Source organism: Grampus griseus, assembly GCF_964374135.1.
Source record: "Grampus griseus genome assembly, chromosome: 20".
NCBI lineage: Eukaryota > Metazoa > Chordata > Mammalia > Artiodactyla > Delphinidae > Grampus > Grampus griseus.
Window position 1 is genome coordinate 51,328,693 of NC_139014.1, and position 22,556 is coordinate 51,351,248.

General features: G+C 44.4%; 1 protein-coding gene across 1 annotated transcript in view; it reads right to left on the bottom strand.

Annotated features, from left to right (window-relative positions):
* The window catches only part of VPS53 (VPS53 subunit of GARP complex), a 125,588-nt gene that overhangs the window by 87,616 nt on the left and 15,416 nt on the right, over positions 1-22,556 (bottom strand). The window contains exons 5-6 of the mRNA XM_082678510.1: positions 5,053-5,139; positions 1,632-1,747 (exon numbers count right to left, since the gene is read on the bottom strand). Of these exons, the coding sequence (XP_082534636.1) occupies positions 1,632-1,747; positions 5,053-5,139 (203 nt within the window). The remainder of the gene's footprint in view (positions 1-1,631; positions 1,748-5,052; positions 5,140-22,556) is intronic.

The window sequence follows — 22,556 nt, forward strand, 5'->3', positions numbered from 1 at the left end:
ACAGATATGGACCAACCTACTCTCGGCTCTAAAACAGACATCAACTCAACTTAATAAGCATTTCCTGAGCACTGAATATATATGGTGCTGTGCACTGGGGGAGAAAAAAAATAAGACCAGGTCCAAATCCTTAAGGGAACATGAGTTAGTAAGGGAGAGCAACAGGACACATCTAAGCAGTACCAAGTAGGATGAATGGAGCTCTAAGCAGAAGTCCAAGTTATGTGCTCTGGGACGTAGAGAAGAATGTGTGAGTGATGGAGTCTCCCTGGGTGGGGGAAGGGGAATCTGGGAAGACTGTGGATTTGGGGTTTGGGATTTGGGTTGGGTATTATGGATCAGTTGGCTTTTGACAGAGAGCAGGGGTCGGGATGTTATTATTTGAGGGTTACGGCGTTTGAGCAAACCAAACATATCTCAGGACACAACAAAGAGCATGTACATGCGCTTACATGTTAACTCAAATCTGTAGACTTTAAGCCAATGTTAAGCAACTCTGTGTATGTTTAGGTATGTTTAGGTTCCCTGCTGCTAAGGTTAATGAAGCTTAAATGAAAGGATGCTGATAAAATCAACAGTTATACACAGCAAGGAAGGAACAAACGATTAGATTTGAAATTTTCATTAGGATTGGGTTTTTTAATTAAACGTATAATTTATGACTTCCTTTACAAGGCATTTAAAAAGACAGGCTCAATTTCAAGCCAAGGAGTTACGTTGCTATCACTGCCTGGTCTGCTGGTTTGTTGGAAAGCACTGAGCACCTGGGGAAAGGGACAAGGACACTGCTCTTCCAGTCTCCTATGGGCCTGCTGTCCTCTCCGATCACTGCTCGCAGGAGAACAGGCCAGGGTTCACTGAAGACCATGCAATCTCTGGGAGAGACCAAGAAGGAGTCTGTCCCCTACTTCCCCCAACTTTGGACACTGTGTCTAAATTCCTATGGAGGTGCTCTTTCTTTATCCACACATGAGATTACACTGAGGCTGGGACAGGGGCAATTCTCATGAGACAGACCACAAAAGTGAACAGGAATATCAGAATCTTCTAGGAAAGGAGGCCTTTGGGCTGCTTCATTGTGGTCAATAACCAACTCTTCCTTTTAATACTGTTTCTCATGTTCTCATGTACTATTCCCTATAGTTCCCCTACAAGCCAAACAGAAAGCTTCTGCCTTTGGACAAGTGGGTGGAAAAAAAAAGAAAGAAGTGGGTACAAGGATCTGTTTCCATAAGGCATGTTCAACGACAGTGCAACTGAGCCCAACATAAGCAGGAAAACTTGCCAACGTGCAGGCTGGGGGCGTGATTACAGCCCTACACTGCCTCGTCAGCCTCCGTGGTAGAGATCTACCACATGGAAATGACCTGTGCTCTTGAAGTCATTCTCCACATGCTTTTTGGGCCCCTTCAGACTCACCTGCCCCTCACCTCAAAGTCTCGGGTGTCTGTTACACGTTGAGCACCCGAGGGCACAAAGCCAAAGTGGTGACTAAACATCTGAGACCGCTTTGCAGGAAGTGGGCCAGGATGATGAGACTCTCCTGGCTGAGAAGTAAATAAACCTACGGTGCCATCTCCTCTGATACATTTATTTCCCGTGGACCTGAAAGGGACCGCTGACGTGCTTACTCGAGGGAATCAACGCCGCCCGCCAGCATGTGCAGGTGGTTCAGCGTCGTGATCGAGGTGGTCAGGTGGCGTTTGGCGTGATCTAACTGCTTGATGTCGCGGGTGATTTCCTTCACCTAAACAGTGAAAAACCACAGGAGAAAAAGGAGGAGGGTTAAAACAGACGTCAACCGGTCTGCCAGTGGCCTCCGGAGAAAATAATGCAAACGAAATAGGGACAAACATACCTCGCGTTAGCCCTCGGAGAAAACACAGGTGTCCTCCCAATACATACTCAAAATAATTTCCAATCAGCCCGTTTACATTTAATTGGGCATTTCTTCAGCAGACTTTACCCAGGGTTACAAAATCCTCAGTTGTGAGAATGAAATGAACTCTATTCTTCACCCCAAGTAAAGAGGAGTGAGCCACATGGTGACTGAGTATGGAGCACACGGTGTCCGGCAGCCAAGGACGCCGATCTCCTCCTGAACAAGGTCAGGGAAGTATGCCTTCTGGCACCGGGGTTACTAGGTTCCATACAAAATGGATAGCAGAGTATGACTCAGCTAATTCTATTGAGATGGGCTTTATTCGTGGATCTAGGGCTTATTATCCGGTCTCCAGATTTCTCCTCAAATCTCAAGAAGACTGAAATGTAACCCCCGCAAAGTAAGCTTAACATGACATCATTAAGAGCAGAGCCTTCAGGGAGACAGATGGCCATCAGGGGAGTAAAATGCCAACAGTGTTGATCCAGCGGGTCCAAGAGAAAGAAACTCTGTAGCTGGGAACGTAAGTGTATTTAAGTCACTAGAAAAGTACATTCAGTAGTGAGGTGGGAACAATTCTCCACCTTTACTAACACCCAGGCGGACTCTTCCACTAAACTGCCTGAGTCCATGCTGAACAAGAAACTTTCTGAAGAGCAATTAGGTTCCCCAGGTTCTATGACACCCGGAGGGAAGGGAGCGCCCTGGATACCAGGCACAAACATCCTAGTTACTGGAAACATAGGTCTCCCGTTAAAAGAGAAAAAGGCCGGTAGTGAGTTAAATTCACATGACCTGATTTTTTAGAGTTTGATCATCCTGGGTAGAGTTATGAAGTAAAGGTCACGACCTGTACAGCTGAGATCCACACCTACAAAGCCACAAGGCTGACCTGGATCCTAGCAGAGAAAGCGTCTTTCACGGGGACTTGGCCCATCAAGCCTGCTCTCTCTGTGACCCTCAGGCCACCAAAATGTCTCTATTTCTATCGTGGGGGTTTGGGGAAGAGGTGAAGAACCTACCACACTTTTACCAAATAACTGAGTCTGGGGGGAGAGACGATCAAGACTGATATAATAAACTAGATATAGGAGTTCGGCCTTATAATCTAATTACCCTTCCAACTCTGAAATAAATCATTCTCTTTCCCATCAAAAAAAAAAAATCCCTGTACTTCTTCCTGGGTTCCTTAGCTCCAGCACTAGCATCAGGGGTCTTCAACTACTGTGTTAAAAGTCAGCGTCATCTACCAGTCTTCTCATTCCTGCAGGTCCTGCATCATTAGTCAGTCATTAAATCCGGAACATTCTTCCTCTGCCTCATCTCAAGACTCTGTCCCTTCTGTTCCTCCTCCGGGCCCTCGCTGCTTTGCACCGGAGCTCACTGGTCCCTTCACTCCCAGTGTTCCCCATCTCTCCCCATCACACACCCTGTGCATCCCTAGACAAACCCAACTTCTTGTTATTCCCCAAATAAAGCCCTTAATGGCAGCTCACGCAAGTGGCGCTCAGGCCACACCGGTTCGCCAGACCAGTTCGCAAAACAGAATGCTGGTCGTTAATTTACCTTAACTGTTACCCCTGGACAGCCAAAAAAGGACAGAACAGGACGTGGCAGGTTTGGGAGTCAGACAGTTCTCAGATTGAATCTCGGCTCTTTCACTCACCGACTCGGTGTCCTAGACCAAGTGGCTTAGCCTCACTGAGTCTCAGGTTCCTCACTGATAAAATGGTCAATCATAAAAATAATAATGAGAGTAAAACCGAGTTCGTAAGGCTGTTGTGAGGGCAAAATTAGATCACTTGTATAAAGGAACAGGCACAGTGCTTGGCACAGTGAAAGAGCTCCACAAATATCCTCTTCTTCCCTTTAGCAAAGCACCGTCTGGGGAAGCAGACTGCTTTTTTTTTTTTTTGGCCACACCACACGGCTTATGGGATCTTAGTTCCCCGACCAGGGATCAAACCCACGCCCCCTGCACTGGAAGCGCAGAGTCCTAACCACTGGACCGCCAGGGAAGTCCCAGACTGCTTTCAAATAAAACATCTACTGGCGTTAGGAGCGGTCTACTCAGACTGTTATTGCATCCCCCCTCAGCTTCAAGAGGGAGCGTGGTCCAAACTAGCAGATCAGAATCCTAAGTGCTCATGAACCTCCACAATTCTGTGATGTACACACAAATATTACCTCCACTTCACAGAGAGGCAGCTGAGGTACAGAGGGGGTAAGTAACTTGCTTAAGGCCCCCAGGGAGGAAGGAGAGAGGGTGGATCTGAAGGCAGGCGGTCTGACGTCAGAGGTCATGCTGCTCACTAATGGTATCCAACTGTCCCCTCTCCCACCCCACTGCCCCATGCCCTCCGCTGAAGCCAGGCCCGCCCCCGCCGCCTTCCACAGCCTGTCCAGTCTTGCCAAATGGCCACTGAAGAGAACTGAAGGGTCCATGGGAGTGTGACCTTGGATCTGTTCCTGAGTAGATTATAATAAGGTGTAGGCAGAGAAGTCTGGGAGGGTTTAGGAGTTTTTATAACCAAAACGAGCAGGGGGAAAAGAATGACATTAATAATAGCTTCCATTCATTAAGCAACTAACCCCAGCCCAGTACTATGCTCTGTGCTCTTCATACGTTTAATTCTTACAACATCCCTTTGAGGTAGTTATTATTCTTATTAAGAGTGGAAGAAACTGGCGGGCCTCTCGGTCGGTGGAGGTCCCTGAACACATCACCCGAGGGCAGCACTGCGTAGAGGGAGAGCTTAATCAAGCCCCTCTGCACGTATCACAGGCAGGATGCGGCCCACCTCCCAGATCCAGGTCCAGTTTTCAAGCAATGCCAAGTTACATGTCATACATCTGAACTGAGAAACACGTGATATAAACAAATGCTAGAGAAAGGAATCCAAAATGACTAGGAAACTATTTTGGGGAAAGGAGAAGAAGAGAACTTTCCCTGTTTAAAAACAGGGCTGCAAATACAGGGCAGCAGAGACAGTGAGTCACTGCATGTCTAGCGGCACCTCCTGAATGGACGTCGTCCCAGGGCCAGCACTGGAGACGTGGGCGCTGTGCTTGGCACAAAGAGGGAGAACAAGTCTATTGACTAGTGTGACTGGACGAGAAGCCAACTTCCTCTTCCGGCGCAAAAATGTCCGGAAGAGACCGGAACTCACCATTTGCTCCGATTTTTCTGCTTTGTCCTTGATGTCTTTGATTTTTCCAAAGAGTTGCTGAATCGCTTTCTGGGCCTCTTCAAGTGCCTAGAATAAGAGCATAAATGAAAAACAAGGCAGCACCGGTCCCTACACTGTGATCAAGTGCAGCCTCAGAAGAAAATGCCTAAAGCTCTCTTGCTTCGCTGCACTTGCACTGACAATTTTACCAGACCTGAGGCCGAAGCAGCAGAGGCAGAGGGAGTCCACCATTTGGATACAGGCAAACAAACACTCAGAGCTCTTGCCAAGTGGCATCATAAAGTTTTAATTTAAAAACTAAACTATTTCCCTCTGTATCAGTGATTACTACACATAATTACTACACATATTTCCCTCTGTATCAGTGATTACTACACTGATGACATCACTGTCATCAGTGATGAAAACAAATAAATAAGACATGCACATCTGTGTGTATATGTGTGTGTGTGTGTGTGCACGTATGCAGTAACCTTCAAAACCCTGAAGAGAGACATAGGTGGCTCAAAGTTGGGGGTAGGGGAAGCTCTGGGTTTTGAGAGTTCCAGAAGATGATGCCATCAAAAAAAAAAAAACAGTCACAGCTGCACATGGGGACTCCAAAATCGTGGGCAGACCTTAACGACATCTGTAAGTACCCCACTTGGAAACCAATGAAATGAAGTTAGAAAGGAATACTTACACCTAACGGTGAGCTAAATGTTTCCACTGAAATAAAAACCAACAAAGATGGATGCCACCCATTAAAAGCATTACAACCCACAGTGGTAATTGCGTGAGTCTGGGAAGCAGTATTAGGGGAGGGGAGAGGGCACTCAGCCGCACACGTGAAGAACACATGTACTGGTGAAAGAGGCAGCAGCCAAAAGAACTCCCACTTTATTTCATTGAACGCATTTATTTTGGATTTAAGAGTGGCCTGGGGACTTCCCAGACGGTCCAGTGGTTAAGACTTCGCCTTCCAATGCAGGGGATGTGGGTTCGATCCCTGGTCAGGACACTAAGATCCCACATGCCTCGCGGCCAAAAAACCGAAAACACAAAACAGAAGCAATAGTGCAACAAATTCAGTAAAGACTTTAAAAATGGTCCACATCAAAAAAATAATAAATAATAATTAAAAAAAAAAAAAAGAGTGGCCTGCCCTAACATGGCTTCCCGAACCCTTTGTAAATGTAATGACAAGGCCAGCATCGCCCTAGAGCTGTGTGTGGCCATCTGTGCCTGCAGGGGGGAAACAGCCAGCCTCCCTGAGGACACCCTGACAGAGGAAAGAGGACAGTAAAGCTGCGACGTGGGGAGAAAGTCAAAAGCCCTGACAGAGGTATTTGAACCTCTGCCTTCAGTAGAACCCAGCAGAAGAGCTACCTCTAGACTATGAACTAACACGTTTTCTTCATGGCTGAAAAACATGCTCAAAAAGCAAACTTAAGTCTGCTTCCGCTGCAGGAAGTTCCTTCCTTGTTGGAAGGAGGGATTGTATCTCCCTGTCTTTCCCAGGTTTCCGGGAGGCCCACTTCTCCTGATGCTGGGACTCCTTCCTTCCCCTGCAGCTCCTCGCCCTGTGTGTGTCTCAGTCCCAGACAGAGCTCTCTTCTGACCTTCTTCATCTCTGGGATCTGCAGGGGTTTCACGCCTGGGGACAAGGATACCGAGCTTCTGCGTGTGACTATGTTATGGCTTCCTTTACCCGTTTGTTGCCAAGTCTGAGGTGATGCTAGTCGAATAAACAGCGGCTCACACCACCTCCTGGGACAGGCAGGGAGTGGGCGTTTGCTCTGCTGGATCGCTTCACTTATATCTACCAAGGCTGGGGAGCAAAGAAGCTTTTATACTTGTCATTTCTCTCACCTGGACAGAGGTATTTTAATCATCAGAAGGTTTGGTCTTAGAACAACAGTTGGCATTGCTATCAGAGACCAAAATCCGTAACTCGGGAAGTTTTACCTGAAGAGTAGTAACCAATCAAAAGGGGCGATGGAATGGAATTGGGCCTCACTGAGCAGCCCCTCTCAAACCCATTCCCTCCCAAGAGGGTGCCTCACTCAGCAGCTGCTTCCTCTCTGCTTCCTACCATCCTGCCTCCCTCACTCCCAGATTCAGCACCCCCAAAACAGTTGTGGTGCAGTGAGAAATCCCTCCACTTTCCAGCCAGAAGGCAGGAGTTTGAGGCCTGTCTCTGCTGTCACATACCAGCAGGGCAACCTCTCTAGGGATCAGTTTCCTCATCTGCAAAGTGGTGACGATGCCACCTACTTCAGGTGTTGTTGGGAAGACTCAATGACATAATAGGTGTTGAAAGCTACACAGATATTAGGTCTATTTCCAGGGCTTTTGACCAGCCTGGGCAAATGCATGTTTGCACCTAGGGATACATACATATATATCAAGTGGAGATATCAAGATGGACATATGAGTCTGGAGCTTGGAAGAGAGAAATTGAAATTCAGAAGTCATCAGCTTATACATGACACTTAAGTCTGTAGGACTAAAAATCACCTAGGAAGAGGGTACAGACAGAAGAGAAAAGAAGAGAAGAGAAGATGGCCCAGGGCTGAGCCCTTGGACACTCCAATGTTCAGCAGTCTAAGAGAAAAAAGGAGGGAGGAAAGATGCAAGAGAAAAACCACCAGTGACAGGAGAGAAAATCAGGGACTATGGTGTCACAGAAGCCAAACAAAAGTGTTGGAAGGAAGAGGAAAAGAGTGATTATGTCTTACATTGTTGAAAATTCAAGTAAGATTAGGACAGAGGATGACCACCAAACTGGACACCAGGGAAGTCACTGATGACCTTGACAAGAGTGATTCCAGTGGAGACAGTGCGTGTGAGAGCAGGGGCCAGCAAATGATGGCCTCAGGGCCAAGCCCAGTGTGCCACCTGTTTCTGTAAACAATGACAGCTTGGATCACACAATCCCGTTCATTTAGGAATTGTCTGTGGCCACTTGCTCCACGTAACAGCAGGGATGGGTAGTTGCCAGAGACCAGATGGCATATAAAATCTAAAATACTTACTACCTGGTCCTTAACAGAAAATGCTTGCTGACTCCTGGTATAGACTATTTTTTCAAGAAGCTTTTATTGTGAGAAGACAAGAGAGTACACAAGAAGAGGAGAAATTGATTGGGGGGGTAGGGGGTGGGTAATGGGACAGTTTCGGAAGAGAAGGACTTTTTTATAATGTTCTTGAATTGTTTACTGTTTAAGTACCAGCTCTCTAACGGGGCTGTAAGTACCCTTTAGAGTGTGGCCCAAGGATATGAATGGCACTCTTAAATCCCCTATGGTTCAGGCAATTGCCCATTCTGGTGGCCAGAATGACAGGCCCAGCTGATAAGTACTGTCTCAGTATAATCACCACTAGCTCCTTCTCACTCCAAAAGTGACTCTGATGATAAACCATATGATCACCTCAACTACAGCATCTAACCAAAACTGGAGCACAGCTGGAACTCGACAAACATGTGCCAACAGATTAAAAACATCGTGGGGGGGCTTCCCTGGTGGCGCAGTGGTTGAGAGTCCGCCTGCCAATGCAGGGGACACAGGTTCGTGCCCCGGTCCGGGAAGATCCCACATGCCGCGGAGCGGCTGGGGCTGTGAGCCATGGCCACTGAGCCTGCGCATCCGGAGCCTGTGCTCCGCGACGGGAGAGGCCACAACAGTGAGAGGCCCACATACCGCAAAAAAAAAAAAAAAAAAAAAAACATCGTGGGGCACTTCTCAGAAGAGTAGCAGTGCTGAGGCTACTGTTCTGGATGAGGTAGGATGACACCCATGGCTTTCCCTAACTCCAGGCACAACTGTAAGCAGTGGTTCAAAAACACGGCATCACACTTTCTGCAACTGTTACCTATTTGGCTAATGTGGAATCTAAGGCTCCTGATGCTGCCAGGGGTGAGTAAATTCTAACCCCCCGGAACCTTCTAAAACATGTTGCCTCGTGGCACGGAAAAGCACTACAGAGGCCCTTGCCGGCAACTGCGCACCTTCTGGGGCACAGCTTGCATGAAATTCTGTGATCTTGCTGGTCATGTCATGGTATAAGGATGTGCTGATGGGATTGTAGCCATCATGTTCTGGCCAAACACTCTAAGACACATGACATTCAGCTAAGAAAGGCAAAAAGGGCCAGTTCTATACTTAGATCTCAGGGCTGAAGAAGTTTCCACGATCCTTTCTCAGAGAAAGGGTTTCTATCCCTATTTTTCTCTTACTCTCCATCTGGCATCCTACCAGAGTTGTCTCTGCTCAAGGTACCACTTTTTTCTTTCAGCAAACAAGTAAGACTCACACAATCTTACATTTCACAGTCTTAAAGAAAGACAAACTGTCTGCCAGATTTTTTTTTCAGGCTGGAATACTTTCACTTGTTATAACAATGCACTGAAGTCGAGGAAATTTAATATAATTCACTTTCCAGAGTCAAAAAGGTTCTTCTGAAGCATTCATTCCGTCAGCAAGTCCATTCTCAACACACACCCTAATATTTGATATCTAATGTCTAAAAATCAATCACACAGGAAGAGGAGTGTTTTGTAATTGGAAAGATCATAAGACCTATAAAAGGTTAAGATTTTATTTTTAAGTAACACTAAAATACTTTTATACCTAGCTAATCAGAAAATGTGCTGAAAGAAAGATTCTGGCACTGTCCCTAGACACTCTTTAAAATAAAATGTGGCTACTTTTCCATTCCAGGCTGTATATGGATTAAAAACAGAACTAATCACCCAAAAATGTCTGCTTTCAACCCACCCTTACCGGAGTTTCTGAATCGAGCACTGGAGCGTGGCTGCAGCCTGCATGCGAGGGTGCTATTAGGAGGCAGTGGTCGTCCTCTTTACTAACTCAAATCCTGCAATCATGGGATGCAAGGCGACCCACCGAGCTGACCCAGAACACTCAGCAGAACCAATTATGCTATCTTTGTATTTTTGCGCATCATTAACTGTAACCATGCTTCTTAATTTTCCTTGCTTCCTGAAGCAGACTCTGAACAGGCTACCAAAGCCACACTAGGTCACGTGCGCAGAAGATAAGCAGCATGGAACCCGGCACAGACCCCACTGCTTTCTTCTTCTTTCATCTCTTTTTTCTCCCCAGCACTGTGTCAGCCACCTGTGTAGATAGAGCGGATCCGAGCCAATGGAAATGCCTTGAGAAATTAACATCCCCTCTGGCTCTTAGACGCATCGAACTTTGCAGTTTGCTCTATGAGAGAATTATATTGCCTTTATCCTGTGAGTCCACGGGCAGCCTTTAAGAGATTTAAAACTGAGATCCCATTTGCTGCCACTACAGGAAGGAGGAAGAGGCTGCTCATTTTCAGAAGAACTAATATGGCATTCTGTTCTTTGAAAAAAAATAAGGTGCTAATATTCAAGGCTACTGGGAAGAAAACGATATTTTCCCACTTATTCTGCTATCATTTCTGTGGTCCAACTTTACATCTGTCTGCCGGTTCCCTTCCTATTATTTGGAAAAACAATGTACTGTTTTAGTAAAAAGCAGGGGTTTTTTGAACCAGCAGACTGGGATTCGAATGCCGGCCTTGCCACTTACTGTGTGATCTCTGGTAAGCCAGTTAACCTCTAGGAGGCGCAGACTCATCATTTCTAGAACAGGGACAATAGTCCCAACCCAGAGACTTGTTAGGAAAACAGGGCTTAGCAGTAAACACCTTGGGTACTGTTTACTCAGTACTTCCTTCCTCCTGGGAGTCTTCCTCTCACTGTGTTCTGAGTCGCTGTCCCAGAGGCAGTCCAGGCCTAAGCTGGGCCACCTGGAGCTTTTCTGTGATTTTCCAGAACGAATTGGGAAACAAAGTTTCTCTCTCTCTGGTGGTGGCATCCCCACGATGTGAAATTAGGTTAGATAGTAGCTGGTCTCCAGGTAGAGACAATGAAGCCGACTCCCAGAGAGAGACACAGACAGGAAGATCCAGAGCTGTATTCCAGGGCCACCTTCCGCTGTTTGAAAAGCCCAGCTGAGAAACTACTCTTTCACAGAGTGACTGTTCAAAACAAGACACAAGAGGCTTCCAAATAATCCCCCTTTTGCCTAAGCCAGTTTGAGCTGGGGTTTTGTCTTCTGCAGTCGAGAGAATCCTGACGGAGGATGCAGCTCATAGAAGGGGTTTACTAAATGGTAATTATTAATATTATTCCCAGATCTCCCAGATAGAGTGTGACATTTCAGATGAGACTGTCCCTCTAAGAACCAAAGGTTGTCGATCCGTATTTTAGAGCTTTGCAAATAGGCTGGTTAAGTTCAACATCGGCAGGCACACACACAAGAGTGGCTCATGGATCGGAGGATGGTCTCCTTGAACCATGTCGTAAATGAGCCATTCTCCAGGGGAAAAAAAAGTTTCAATCTTTTGTTCGCCCCGTCAACAAAAAGTGAGCGCCTACTATATGCACTAAGCTAGATACGGAGAGAAAAAGATCGCAGATGGGGACACATCTTTAAAGAGCTTGTGAGGGATACGTCAGAAACAAATAACTAGAAGATGAGAACGATAGAAAGAAGTATGAATGCCAGGATCATTTGGAAAGCAAAGGACTCCGCAAAAATGTTGCTGAGGGCGACCACATCTGATGAGCCCTGAACAAAGTGCCCTGTGACATCCACTAAAGGCAGACACCTACGGGTAAGTAGCCTCTATTTATGGAATGTCCCTTCTTTTGACACTACTGGCTAGCCTGGTACCACTGAGAGCTGTTGCTATGGAAACAAGGCATCCCTGGCTGGAGCAGAGGTGCTTTAAGAACTCTCAGCAATAAAAACAACGCAGCCCATTCCCCACAATGGTGCTAAACAGGAGCAGAGGCTCCAGGGATCTCACCGCCATGGACGGCTGCATGTGCACAGCACCACGCTTCTCTGTGTCCTTGAACACACTAGGTACCTTCCAGGCCTGGCAGCCCCGGTCAAATGCCAGACGGGCACCCATCAGAGGCAAAGCATTGGTGCTAACGTTAATTCCTCCTTAGCCCATTCAGAAACCTTGAGTATAAAGGGGCTTTATTTAAAGCACAGATTTCTTTCCAAGTTTGTGAACCAAAAGAATATAAAGGGCAAAAGGAGTAATTTTCACCTTATTTGTTAAAATGCTCTGTTCCACCTGTTACTTTAATTTACGATGTCTGCAAACCACATCCACTGAAAATGTGAACCAAAGAGTTCATTTTTATTGTTTTTAGGAAACAAGCCAGAAATTAAAATTGTAAGACAGGGCTGGGACACAAATTCAGCAGTACCCTAACAAGACTAAACATTTAGATTTTAAAGTTCTGCTTATTCCTGTTATCACCTGTAACTTAAAATCTGTTCCTCCTGAAATAGCGGGGAGGGGGGAATGCACTCATGCACAGCCTCCTTTGATGAAATGCAACCCCTGAGGATGAGCGCATTTAAAGCAACAACTCCGAATGGAGTTGGAGAAGGAAAAATTCAAGCAAGAGTCTCAGTTGCTTTGCTGAATAGAAGGTACAGAAATGCAATACTGTAGAAGATGGGGGCACATTTAAAGGAACACCCTGCCTGAGTTTAACAAAGGACTATCTCCCGCAAATAGCTAGGACTTCCCAGCTGCCAAGCGAAATTCAAATCCCCCACTGCAGTCACTCAGTAACTCTCATCTGTTTTACGGGTTTTCATTCAGGGCTTCATTTGGGGTTGACTTCTGGATGCTCCTTCAGCTGCTTTGCAGAGACACCTTCTGTGCCAAAGCCCTTCAGGCTATGGCCCGCCTTGGGGTTTCATCTGGATGACTTTCTCTTCCTGTTTCACTTCCCTTCAGGATCGGGTCCCATGTGTTCAGGACCACAGGTGCTCAGTTCTCTCCTTCCCTCCTGGAGTTCCTCTCTTCATGCTGAGAGGGGCCCAGCTGGTTAAGGAGGCCACAGTCACTGTCACTGTTTGGATTCCCTTGTGAACCAGTTAACTTTCCAGGTTCTGCAGTGGAAAAAAGTGGCTCCCAAATCTGCTTTTAAAGTTTGTCCCTGTTTCAAAAGAGAATTTGGTATACACAGGTAAGGCCAGATCAGAAAATCTGGACCTGTGATTAGCTCACCCAGTGTAATTTGGGGCAAGTCACAGAACCTGTGTGAGCCTGTTCCTACACCTGTAAAATTGGGATAATAACATCTATGTGGCCTAATTCACATCTTTGTGAGGATTAAGTAATCGATGCAACAATGTTTTGCAGAACGTAAGATAAACATGTTTATTTGCTTTTTTGGTTTTGTTTTGTTTTGGGGGGTTTTTTTTTTGGCTGCACCTCACAGCTCATGGGATCTTAGTTCCCTGACCAGGAATCAAACAGGGACCCTGGCAGTGAAAGTGCTGAGTGCTAACCACTGGACCACCAGGGCATTCCCCAAGATAAACATATTTATATTGTAATAAAACATAAGCACTATATATTAAGACAAACAAATCAAAACGTATCTTCTGCCTAAGCAACTCAGAATGTGTCTCTGCTTATAGTGAATCAATCAAGAATGGCACATTCGCCTCCCAGCAGTACCTTCTTCATTCTAGAGATCTGGGTAATTACAGGGCTGCCAAGTGTATTGGAACTGGACCACAAGATGCTAATCCAGAAACCAAAATCTCCAAGTATTCGATGAAAAAAAAAAGTATAGCACTTGGCTTCGCATAAATGGTATTATATGAATAATAGTTGGCTCTCTGTCCCTACTGTTCTCATGTGACTGAGAACAAGAAGAGTTCAGAAGTATGACAAGAAGACAAGGGTGAGTAACTAGGTCGGAGATGGGGTAAAGACCCCTCAATTCACCTCTTCTGTTTTATAGAAGATGGTATTTGGACCATCAGATTTACCTATCTTTAAGTATATCTGTAGAAGAAACATCCCCCTTCTGGTTGGGGGCCATTATGAGAGTGACACTCATGTAGTTTGCCCAACATGCAAATTCTAGGTGTCACATACAATGCCTAGAGGTGAACACAGCATCTGCTCAGAGGGTCCACAATGTACCATGGAAACAAAAATCAGAAATCCTGGCATGTGATCCAATGCTATCTGAATGACCGTAAGTGTCTTGTATATTTTAGAGCTTTGATTTAGACAACTATAGAACACCAAACCAAAACAGACTAAAAAGGCATTATCTCTGGTTTGGCAAAACTAATCTCCTTCCAGAGGAGACCTTAGAGTCCAAATTAGAGTGAAGGACATTTTACAGCTATGTTACAGACTCCTGAAAATAGGGATTTATGAATGGAAATGTTGACAGAACCACCACAGAACTGAATTCATGCTGCTCTAAATTCTGTATTTCCATGGATGAGAGAAGGGAGAGAAAAAAGGAGGTCAAGTTCTTACATGAAGTAACATAGTTTCAAATTCCCATCCATTGTTCAAACACACCTGGATGACTTCCCCTGTCAAGGATCTAAAACCCAGAAAGCTTCACCTTGTCAGCAGCAATACTGCAATTTTTCTCACGGGCAAACTCAAACTAAGGGTGGAATTTTCCTTCCATCACTAACAACCAGCAGTCAAAAGCAAGAGTAACCTGGGTAACAGCCAGAGCAGCTTCAGTCGTGATGAATAGCATTTTCCTCTTTAGATGCAGAGACTGTAGTTTAAACTTGTGACTGCCCTTAACATGGGAACAAGCAGATGGCAAAAGTTATGCTTGACCTTCTTTGTTGGCTCCTGTAGAGTGCCAATGTACATGGAGATGGCTCAGAAGAATAATACACTTCAGCGTTCCTCCTTGGCAATACTATTTTCCTAAAACCATTTTCAATAATCATGTTGCACACAAGTGGGACTTGATGTGTTTCTAAGGTCAGGGAGGAAATAGTCCAAATGCTGGACATGCTAACTAAAAGAAATCATCATGGTAGTTTTCTTTTTCAGAGAAGGCAGCAGTATTATTATTAGGTACTGAACACAAAACTTAAGCCTGTAACTAATCTGAAACACATCGTCTGTATGGATTAAATGAAGACAAAACAGGCTTGTCTAGAGGAAGAATATATTAAAGTTCAGAACAATATGGAAAAAAGTCTCCATTTCCATTTAATGTGAAGGAGCTTAAATATTGAAATGATTAAAAATTACCATATGATCCAGCCATTCCACACCCTAGGTATATACTGAAAGGAACTGAAAGCAGGGACTCAGATATTTGTATGTCAGTGTTCATTATGGCATTGCTCACATCCATGAACACATGAATGGATAAACAAAATGTGGTATACACACGCAATGGAGTATTACTCAGTTGTGAAAAAGGAATGAAGTTTTTGAACAGGAATGAAAACCCCAGATACACATACCAGGACAATACACTGTGACTCAGCAGGTATTTAAGGTGGGTTAAATATTAAAAACAAAACAAAACTAAGCTAATCATCAAATGGAAAAACCATATGCTCCTATCAGAAGAAGATGAAAAGGCATATGATAAAATTCAACATCTCTTTTCTGGCAAACAGGCTTAGTGAACCAAGGTCATGAGGATAAGTCCTTAATAGAGAATTTGGAAACGAGAGACCTTCACACTTGGTGTCAGCTCTAGAGGAGAAGGGTCTTGGCTCTGTTCATTGCATTATCGCCAGTGCCTAGAAGAGAGCCCAGCATGGAGAAAGCACTGACTTTCTGTAGGAGTGAATGAACAAATACACTAATTAGAGTCACTAAAATCAAGAACAAACTGCCTGCCATTCCTACGTATTGAACACTGAAATATTATTCAGAAAGAGTATTTCTAAAAATTTTTATCTCAGGATCCCTTGATACTTTTGGAAATTACTGAGGGCCCCAAAGAGATTTTATGTGGGTTATAGCTATACCATACTGGAAATTAAAACTGAGAAGTTAAAAAAAATTTATCTATTAATCCATTTAAAAATAACAATAATAAACCCATTACATGTTAACACAAATAACATGTTTTTATGATAAATAACTCTATTTCCTCCAAACAAATTTCTTGAGAGAGCGGCATCGTCTCTGTGACTTTGCAAATATCTTTAGTGTCTGCTTTAATAGATGCCACCTGGACTCTCATATATGCTTCTGTATTGAATCTGTTGTGATAAGTTGTTTTAGTTGAAAAACATGATGAAAATCTGGCTTCACACAGATTTGCAGTTAGAAAAGAAAGAAATATTTTATTTATTATTTTTTTTTTTCACTTATCCATACAACAACACTATAAGGCAGGTAGGGAATTTGCATCCATTCCCTTGGATCACTGTTGTGTTCAAGCACTGTGCTATATGGAAACATTTCTGTACCTCTCAGATTGCGTTCTATTCAGAGGTGAAAGCCCAACAAATGATAGCATCGTGACTGGAAAGCATATTTCATGCTTTCTACCCCAGTTTTCTTACCACTACTCCAAGTGCTTATTAGAATTTTGTTAGAAGGAAGAGAGATGAATGCACATCCTTACTGGACCCATTGATTTAATAGGTCCGGTAAGGAAACAGCAGCCTGAAGAGCTGTAGTCAGTCTTAGAAAATGTTCCTGCTACCTCCCAACTTAAGTACATTCCTTTCAAATTCCTTGTTTATGTTACAGTACAAATGGTGGAACTTCTCTTGCTGAAAGAAATATTTTAATATCCTTTTCAGGTACTTACTGATAATCCTTTTTGAAACTACATCAAAACTTGGAAAGTGGTAGATTCTTTTTAAAATTTTTTAATCAAACTATAGTTGGTTTACAATATTACATTAGTTTCAAATGTGTAACATAGTGATTCAGAAATTTTATAGATTATACTCCATAAAATTTATAATATTAGTTTCAAGTGTATAACATAGTGATTCAGAAATTTTATAGATTATATTCCACTAAAAGTTATTATAAAATATTGGCTACATTCCCTGTGCTGTACACTATATCCTTGTAGCTTATTTTACACATAGTAGTTTGTACCTCTTAATTCCTTACCCTTATTTTGCTCCTTCCCTTTCCCGCTCCCCACGGGTAACCACTCTGTGAGTCTGTTTCTGTTTCCTTATATTCAATCATTTTTTAGATTCCACATATAAGTAATAACACACAGTATTTGTATTTCTCTGACTTATTTCACTAAGTATAATATCCTCCAGGTCCATCTATGTTGTTGCAAATGGCAATTTTTCATTCTTTTTTCAGGACTAATATTCCATTCCATATATATATATAACACATCTTCTTTATCCATTCATCTGTCAATGGATACCTTATGTTGCTTCCATATTTTGGCTATTGTAAATAATGCAGCTATGAATATTGGGGTGCACGTATCTTTTCGAATTAGTGTTTTAATTTTCTTCAGATATATACCCAGGAGTGGAATTGCTGGATCATACGATAGTTCTACTTGAAGTTTTTTGAGGAAGAGTGCTAGATTCTTAAAGATTGGTTGCAATGTGGAATCTGAAATCTTATTACTGAACTTCTGACACTATGTTACATGAAAATCCACTGGTCAGTTGTGCTTTTGCCCAAGATGCAGAAAGCTCGAGTGTTGCTCTAACATTAACAATGAGAAAAAAAATAAACAGCAAAATCACAACATTTCTTGAACCCATCAGAGAGCTGAAGGCAACCAGGTCTCCTGAAATCCAAGAGATGGGGACACCCAAGCACTGTTTCATATGTGGCAGAGCCTAAGAGGAAGATGCAGATGCTATCCCAGCGGACAGGAAGGAATCAACTATGGTTTTTAACAAATTGCTAAGGGCCAAGTGTGGGGCTAGTGCAACAGCGTGGAACCTCCGGGAACTGCATAGTCAGCAGTTTGCACCCCTCTCAGGCTCGTTTCCAAGATCTGCACCGGGTGCTCGTGAGAAAACCTGCAGGCAGATGGGGAGACCAGAAAGAGCCTCCCTTTGGGGTGCAGATGTGCAGGAAATTAACGGGCACTGTAGGAAAGGCTAGAAGCCTTGATAACCTTCACCCTTGCCTGAACCCACCTCTCTAAAGCCTTAAAACTCTGAGTGAGGGGCAGCCTGGCAAATGTCCGAGGTAAGTCTTAAGGACAGAACAAGAGAACAGAGCCTTTCACTACCTCTGATGCAACAATTCTGGGCCTCGGGTAAGCTGTGCTGCGACTTCCATTCACAAAGAACAGCACACCAGGGGACAGTAAGGAGGCTTTCAGAGCAAGGAAACCTACAGGTGCTTCAAAGCAGGGCAGTAGGGATGGAAAGGAGTGGAGCTGATGGAAAAGCCACCGGAACTTGAGAAATGCCTGGATGCACAGAATTAGGAACATGGATAGTCCAATGGTTACCTCATAACCAGCAGCAGCAGTATTACGGCCATTTGCTAAACAGGACTGAGCCTGATGTTGTGCTTGGTGTTTTTAATTAGTTAACTCGAATCCCCACCGCCCTGAAGTAGGTATTATCATCTCCATGTCCCAGATGAAGAAACTGAGGTTCGGAGAAGTAATCTGTCCAAGGTCACACAGATAGAGAGAGTGGCAGGAGCCAAACTTTAAATCCAAGGCTCAGGTTTTTTCATTTGACCAGGCTGCCATCTAATGTCACATTAGGGACAGTGTCCAATTCCCCCAATCCTTAGAGAATCCAAATGCAATGCTCAGTCCTGTACAGAGAGGAGAGAGAAGATAGCTGTCTGGATTCCCTACAGATTGTCTAAAAATGAGAAACCTTAGAGGACAAGTGGCAGGAGGTTCTAATATGCAGCAGACATGTCCTTCTGCCTAAAAGCACTATACAGGCTCACGGGCAGTAAAAAAGATGAAGTACAGTGATACGACCGCACCTAGCCCCTGTAGTGCTCGATACTGGACATGCTATGAGTCCTTGCCTCAACTACAGCCAACAGCGCACTAGAAGCATGGGAAACTGAACACTCACTTGGATGCAACTTATCAAATAAAAGCAAGCCAGCCCTGACCTCTGCACCCGATGGAAGAAATCCTGGTTGGGGAATGGCGGAGAGTCCCAGTCAAAACCAGGGGCGCTGGCCCCTGCAAAAGACTCAACTACACCCTGACTTCAGCACTGCCCCACTGAATCACAAGGCGTGCTGCACTCCCAGGCCACTCTCACACCTTAGCGATTGCTGAAGTTCATTCAGTGTTGTCTGCAGTCTGAAAAATATAATTCAAAAAAAATCTAAAAGAAACCAAAAAATGCCTAACCATTCTCGGTCACAAATGGAAAAATTTGAGCCTACATTTTAAAAAGCTCACTTGCTTCAGATTTAGTATGTTTCAGTAGAAGGAAGCAAGTGACAGTTGTCTTTTTTTTCCCTCCCCAAACTATTTATGGTCCCTCTACTAGTTTAAAGTATTTTTTAAATTAAATTAAATTAATTTATTTAGTTGTGCCAGGTCTTAGTTGTGGCAGGCGGGCTCCTTAGTTGCAGCAGGTGGGCTCCATAGTTGTGGCTCGCCGGCTCCTTGGTTGTGGCATGCGAACTCTTAGTGGTGGCATGCATGTGGGATCTAGTTCCCTGACCAGGGATCGAACCTGGGCCCCTGCACTGGGAGCGCAAGGTCTTTACCACTGCGCTACCAGGGAAATCCTGGTCCCTTTACTACTAAGTGCCCTTTATTTTCTGCCATCGATGGGCTTCATTTTCCTCCCAAAGAAAAGATGAGAGAAAGGATATATTTGAAATGATGGAGGGGAAGATTCAAGCCGTCTTGCAAGAGAGCTGACAATTACAAAGTGATAATGCCACATGACGAAGATCGGTGCTGTACTGTGAAGTCCGTCTACCTAGTTCAGGGTCTTGGAGAGCACAATTATTTTTGCTCTAAGGCCTGACTCAGATGATATACTAATTTTGAGGGTGAAAAGCAAAGAACACTTTCTCCTTGGAAGGCAATATGCTTTGCTGATTTAGTTAATAAATCTTCACGATATCTCTACGTAAAAGAGAAGAAGGCAAGTATGATTAGCCTCCTCTGCTGAGGAAAACGAAGAACATGAAAAATTAAGAAACACAGCCTTGGACGGATACCGAAGACCGGGAAAACAACACTTTGTCCCCTGGGCCTGGCACTTTGACTAAAATGAGGATAAGAAGAGAAAAATGAGAAGTCTCTAATAGCATGCCACGTGACTCTGAACCCATCCTGGTCAACCTTTTCATATGCAACTTGAATGAAGACAGAGAAGGCCCATCTGGCAAATCCGCTCATGATAAATGGGAAGGTCATCAAGATTCCAGAAGGTCTCAACAGGCTGGAACAATCAGGCAGAACTGGCAAGATGAAACCAAGAGTGAGACACATAAAGTCCAGCACTTAATTTCAAAGAATCCCTTAAAAAAACAGAAGAGGGGAGAGTTTAAAAGCAGTTCGTATGAAAAAAATATTGCCGATATTGCAAACTGTTGGCCCACAGATGTGTTTTGTTTGGCCTTTGAAGTATTTGTGAAAAACGTTAAACCAACATTTAAAAATTGGGGAGAGTCACGTAAAAATCCAAATTTCCGGCTTCTCTTGAAAAACTGATAGATCTGGCAAACTCCATGTCTGTGCTTAGACATGACAACAGTGGGTGAGGAATGAGCTGTGGCTCTCTCCTTTAGACAGGGCATCCAGTCCCACAATGGGTGCCCGCAGATGCGTCCTGACCTGCCAGAGCCAATTTAGGTAACTTTCTTAGCTCTGTGGGCATCTGTTTGCAACTCTTGACCTGGAAGTTTCAGATACCTGACAGCTCAGCAGAGGCCCACCGTGTGATACACCTGCCAAAAATGTCACCCAATCCATGGTAATGGAAGAACTGTGTCACAGACTCCTTAGAAAATCTAGAAAAATCAGTGAGTCTTCTCTCCAGACATATGTCTATCCATATAAAAATTTACAATTAATTTCTGGGAGTTGAAAGACCCCCCTGAACTCCCAGTTCCCAAGTTAACAAGCCCACTCTAGAACAAGGAGGTAAACTGTCCCACTGTATGTTCACACAGTATGTCTACCCATGGCCAGGAGGGATGCTGACAAACTTCAAGGCAACCAGGATGATAAAGGGTCTAGAAATCATATCATAGAGCTGAAGAAACTAAGAGTGGTTAGTCTAGGAAAAGGAATGCTCGGAAAGGAACATAATATCCATTTTTAATTTTAGAAGCTATAATAAGGGACAGGGATTAGGTCTACACCTGTCCAGCTGTCAGAACTAAGACCAGTGAGAAGTTACAGTGAGGTCTATTTTCTTTCTTTTTTTTTTTTTTTTTTTTGTGGTGCGCGGGCCTCTCACTGTTGTGGCCTCTCACTGTTGTGGCCTCTCCCGTTGCAGAGCGCAGGCTCCGGACGCGCAGGCTCAGTGGCCATGGCTCACGGGCCCAGCCACTCCGCGGCATGTGGGATCTTCCCGGACCGGGGCACGAACCCATGTCCCCTGCATCGGCAGGCAGACTCTCAACCACTGCGCCACCAGGGAAGCCCCAGTGAGGTCTATTTTACTATTTCAATTCGGTGTAAGAAAAAGAACTTTCTTACAATTAAAGCTGTACAGGGGGCTTCCCTGGTGGCGCAGTGGTTAAGAATGTGCCTGCCAATGCAGGCGACACGGCTTCGAGCCCTGGTCCGGGAAGATCCCACATGCTGTGGAGCAACTAAGCCCATGCGCCACAACTACTGAGCACTTGTGCCACAACTACTGAAGCCTGCGTGCCTAGAGCCCATGCTCTGCAACAAGAGAAGCCACCACAATGAGAAGCATGTGCACTGCAACGAAGAGTAGCCTCCGCTCGCTGCAACTAGAAAGCCCGTACGCAGCAACAAAGACCCAATCAGCCAAAATAAATAAATAAATAAATAAAATAAATTTATTAGAAAAATAAAAATAAAGCTGTACAAAACTGGAACAGACAGTCCTGTGGAACAACAGAGTAGTGAGCTCCCCATCCCTGCAAGAATCCAAGCAGAAACAGAAAAATGAAACGTCAGAGATGTGATAGAAAGGATTCCTGAACCGGGTGGGAGGTGGTTCTACAATTATCTAATGCTTCTTCCAAATCAAAGTTTTAGTGAGCAGAACTGAAGATGGCAATAATAATTTTCTTCCTCTCCCAAACCTTAGTCTTGCTGTGATGCAATAGTTAAATTATAGCCAAGCTCCACACGAGACACTGAAGGAAACCCAGAAGGAAGCCCCATGACTGATCCTCTCTTGGTGATTCTCAGTGAGCTGACTAGGAATTGATAAAGGTATGGCCACTCTTGAAATTTCACATGCTAACTTTTTCTTCTTCTAACCCACTCCTCTATTTGCCTTTCTTTCTACCTCTGTTCAAGCTGTCCATTTTAATTCTTGGGAAGCTGTGTAAGTTTCAAAGCATATCAGCTCATGTACTTACTGAACTGACTCATCTCATCCACAAAGTTTCAAACATGTGGGCATTTAATTAAAGCTTTTGCCTGAAGATTTCAACAGATAAAAATGGGGAGAGGGCTTCCCTGGTGGCACAGTGGTTGAGAGTCCGCCTGCCGATGCAGGGGACATGGG